The sequence below is a fragment of the Solanum pennellii genome, chromosome 1 (genome assembly GCF_001406875.1).
Source record: "Solanum pennellii chromosome 1, SPENNV200".
In the NCBI taxonomy this organism is placed as follows: domain Eukaryota; kingdom Viridiplantae; phylum Streptophyta; class Magnoliopsida; order Solanales; family Solanaceae; genus Solanum; species Solanum pennellii.
In genome coordinates this window covers 25,860,768-25,864,578 of record NC_028637.1, presented here as the reverse complement: position 1 = coordinate 25,864,578, position 3,811 = coordinate 25,860,768, and the positions used below count along the sequence as shown (strand labels likewise).

The 3,811-nt window shown below is 40.4% G+C and overlaps 1 protein-coding gene across 2 annotated transcripts; it reads right to left on the bottom strand.

Moving 5' to 3' along the window:
* Window positions 1-1,017: 1,017 nt before the first annotated feature.
* LOC114074245 (uncharacterized mitochondrial protein AtMg00820-like) lies at window positions 1,018-3,055 on the bottom strand. Of its 2 annotated transcripts, none has more exons than XR_003574665.1 (2): window positions 1,760-1,876; window positions 1,018-1,628 (listed from the first exon to the last, which is right to left on the bottom strand). XR_003574665.1 is itself a non-coding variant. In XM_027912115.1 (2 exons), exons 1-2 carry the CDS (start codon window positions 1,979-1,981, stop codon window positions 1,507-1,509), a joined length of 357 nt encoding a protein of 118 aa, XP_027767916.1. In that variant the 5' UTR covers window positions 1,982-3,055; the 3' UTR covers window positions 1,018-1,506. The 2 variants fall into 2 exon arrangements, 1 of the variants encoding a protein (XP_027767916.1); XM_027912115.1 differs by having other exon boundaries at window positions 1,018-1,641; window positions 1,760-3,055.
* Window positions 3,056-3,811: the final 756 nt, after the last annotated feature.

The following is a 3,811-nucleotide window of genomic DNA, read 5'->3' as shown; positions in this document are numbered from 1 at the left end:
GTCGTCCCATACTTGTGCAATTTTCTTCTGCTGCTCTCTTCATTACCCTCGACGGCAGGTATGGCGGATCATTACGAGCACAACGATCCGTCGAGGGTCTCCGTTCCAAAACACTTGAACTCTTGGAATATGGGTATTGGGGCTACTTCTCTGATCTTCGACGAACTTGCAGGACGGACCGTCATGGCTACGACGGTCCCTAACGTTTTCCGTAACCCCACACTTGGTCAGACTTCCCGTTCTTCCTTCAGCAGCTGCACTACGCTGCAACCTACGGACCGTCACAAGCATGACGGACCGTCACAAGCTCCGTAGGTGGTCTCTTCTGCATTTCTTCGCTCAAAAACCTCCGCATTCATCTTTGGACAGATTTCCTGCAAATAAGGAGAAGCTTATATAAAAATTAGCACAAAAAGGCTTTTGGACACACTAAACTTAAGGAAAAAGTATTAATAATACCGTGAAACCACGGTATATCAATAAGGCAAAGAATAAATGAAAGAGTTTGAGAGACAAAAGGTTTCTTTCTTTACTGCAAAACTTTCTTATATCTTAAAACAAAAACTCCTATTGTACTTTTATAGGCTTACAATTAACTACTAAAGTTAAAACAAAGCAACACATGAATAATGCAAAAGTGATACATGGTCCACTACAATAGAATATAAATTCATTGACTAAGTAAAACATAAACCCACTAATCCTAGAAAATAGAACCACAACTTGATTTCTGCAAACTCACTATTTTGAAGAATTAGTCAACACTCCCCATTTCTTCAGAATCACAAACTCCCATTTGTCGTCTGAATAAGTCATGCTTGTTGCGGGGCAGCGACTTCCTAAGAACATCAACAGTCTGTTTATTTGTGCCACAAAATTCAGTAAAATTATTCCTCCGTCGACTAGATCGAGAATAAAGTGATAGCGAGTGTCGATGTGCTTTGTTATATTGCGAAAAATAAGATTTTTTGTCATAGCAATTGTCTCCTTATTGTCACACCATATTTCCTTGGACCAAGACTAAATTCATTCCCAGATGTGCTCCTGCGATCATCTAAGCTACCTTCCCAATCGCTATCAGTAAAGTCAATTAATCTGAAACTTGATACTTTTGAGTACCAAATTCCGTGACTTGTTGTGCCAGCAACATATCGCAAGATCCTCTTGGCTGCACCTAGGTGTTTCTTTGAAGGACTATTCATAAACCTTGAAATCAAACTAACAGAAAATGTTATATCAGGCCTTGTGTGCGATAAGTAGTTTAGACCACCAACCAAGCTTCTACAATAAAAAGCATTTGTTGCACCTATACCATCATCGAGTACCAATCCTACGAAAATAATGCAGCATACCCAAGTCGGACATCTCAAATTTACTCATCATGCAATTCTTAAAGTTAGAAACAATAGATTCACAATAGCCCATATATCTAATATCATCGACATAAAGACAGACAACTAGAAAGTCACTATTACCTCGCTTCTTCACATAAAAGTAGGTTCATTTTCACTTTTCCTGAATTGCTGCTCTTAAAAAAAAAGAGTCAATTTTGCTATACCATGCCCGTGGTGCTTGCTTTAATCCGTACAATGCCTTCTTCAATCTGTATACTTTTCTCTTTCCTTCACCTAAAAATGAAGCCTTCAGGTTGGCAAACATAAACTTCTTCTTGTAACTCGTCATTTAGGAAAGCAGACGTAACATCGAATTGATACACATGCCAACCAAGTTGAGCAGTCAAGGCTAGAGTAGTTCTAACCGTTTCAAAGCGAGCTACTGGTGAGAAAGTCTCATCAAAGTCGATGCCTTGTTGTTGAGAGTATCCTTTTGGAACAAGTCGAGCTTTATGCCTTTTGACACTTCCATCAGCATTGTACTTTGTTTTGAAAATCCATTTTAGCCCGATAACATTCTTCCCTTCCGACAAATCAACTAGATCGCAGGTCTGATTTTTCTCGATAGCCTGAATCTCTTCAATCATCGCATCCTGCCACTCTGGTTGCTTTGCATCTTCTTCATAACATGTCGGTTTGGCAGCTAATAGGGCAAAACTACCAGATGCATAAACATCTTGCAGTGACTGGAACTTTGTTGGTGGCGTCTAGCTGGATGATGCCGAACGTGGTGAACAAGAGCTTGGTGGAGTAGAATTGTTGCCACTTCCATGAGCAGTATGGTCAGTATTGCTGCTGCCAGGTGAGGAAAAATCAGAACTTGCTATTTCAAGTATCCCTGTATGCCCTACTTTCGCGTGAGCTGGAATTTGGATGACTGAATCTTCTTCCTTGTCGTTCCACTCCCAGGCTGATTCTTCATTAAATACAATATTTCTGCTGATAATCACTATGCAACTAGTAGGATTATATAGTCTATATGCTTTGGATTGAGAACTATACGCAATGAAAATACATTTCTATAATTTTTCATCTAGCTTAAAAGTAAATTAACCAAAGCATAAGCTATACAACCAAAAACATTCAAGTGGCTTACTCGTGGTTTCTGTCCTGTCCATGCTTCATATGGAGTTCGATTTAATACGGATTTGGTTGGAGAATGTTTAAGAGGTACACAGCTGCAGCCACTGCTTCTCCCCAAAAATGAACAAGAAGTCCCCTTGCATTAAGTAAGCTTCTAACCATATTAACCACAGTATGATTATTTCGCTCGGTGACTCCATTTTCTTGTGCCGAGTACAGTCTTCTAAGATCCCTGCCAATTCCATTCTCTTCACAAAAAAGAGTAAAATCATTAGATAAAAATTCACCACCACGGTCTGTGCGAAAAGCCTTAATGTAGCAGCCTGTTTGCTTCTCCACGAGTGCCTTGAACCTGAATTTCTAAAACGCCTCTGATTTGAAATTCAGAAAATAATCCCAACTCATACAACTATAATCATCAGTAAATAGAAGAAAATACCGACTCCCACCAAGTGACTCGGTCTTCATTGGTCCATATAGGTCGGCATGTACAAGATCAAAACAATAGGCAGTTCTCCATGATTTTCCTACAGGAAATGTTTTTCTACTTTGTTTCCCGAAGATGCAACCTTCACATAAATCAATGTTGAATGCCTTGAATCGGACCCGTTACAAACAGAAAGGACGGGGGTCTTGCTGCCCAGTCAGCGAGTCGGGGGGTCCAGGGGGGCGACGCGCCCCCTGGCCTGGGGGTCCGGGGGGGCGGAGACGCCCCCGGCCCGACGGTATACAATGTTATTGTACTGGGCCCTTAATTATCTGTTAATTCTGTATGTTGGGCCCAAGCCTGTTAGGGCGTAGCTTAGCACTATATATAGACGCTATGGCAAACCCTATTCTGTAATTCTGTTCTTGCCTCTCCTTAATAAAACTGCTCTCCCTCTTCCCGTGGACGTAGCCAATTTATTGGTGAACCACGTAAATCTGTTGTCTTGTTTTTCGCGTTTATATTTTCTCGTATTATCACGAATTCCGCATAACAATCAAGATCACCCATTTCTGGTAATCCAACTACCATATTCTTCCTAGTCAATAATTTCAGCCCATTAATGTTCAAATGGCCATAACGGAGATGCCATAGTTGAGTTTCATTAACACCTTTAGCAATTAAGGCATTTTTTTCCACAATTGAAACATTAAGGGGAAACATGTTATTTTGGGTCATAGGCACAACTGCTATAGTCTTACCAGACTTAATATCACTGATAAACGTGAACTATTTTTAAACAAAACAGAGTAACCACTAGATATCAGTTTTCCAACACTCAGTAAATTATGTGCCAAACCAGGAACAAGTTGCACATTGAAAAGAAGTTTTGCATTGCCCTGCATTG

What these genes read in the sequence shown, in the direction of transcription:
- LOC114074245 (XM_027912115.1), bottom strand. Translation starts at nt 1,981, where the DNA reads ATGATTGAAGAGATTCAGGCTATCGAGAAAAATCAGACCTGCGATCTA. An exon ending in CAGTAGCTCGCTTTGAAACG is followed by an intron (nt 1,642 to 1,759) that starts GTTAGAACTACT and finishes GCCAACCTGAAG; the next exon opens with GCTTCATTTTTAGGTGAAGG.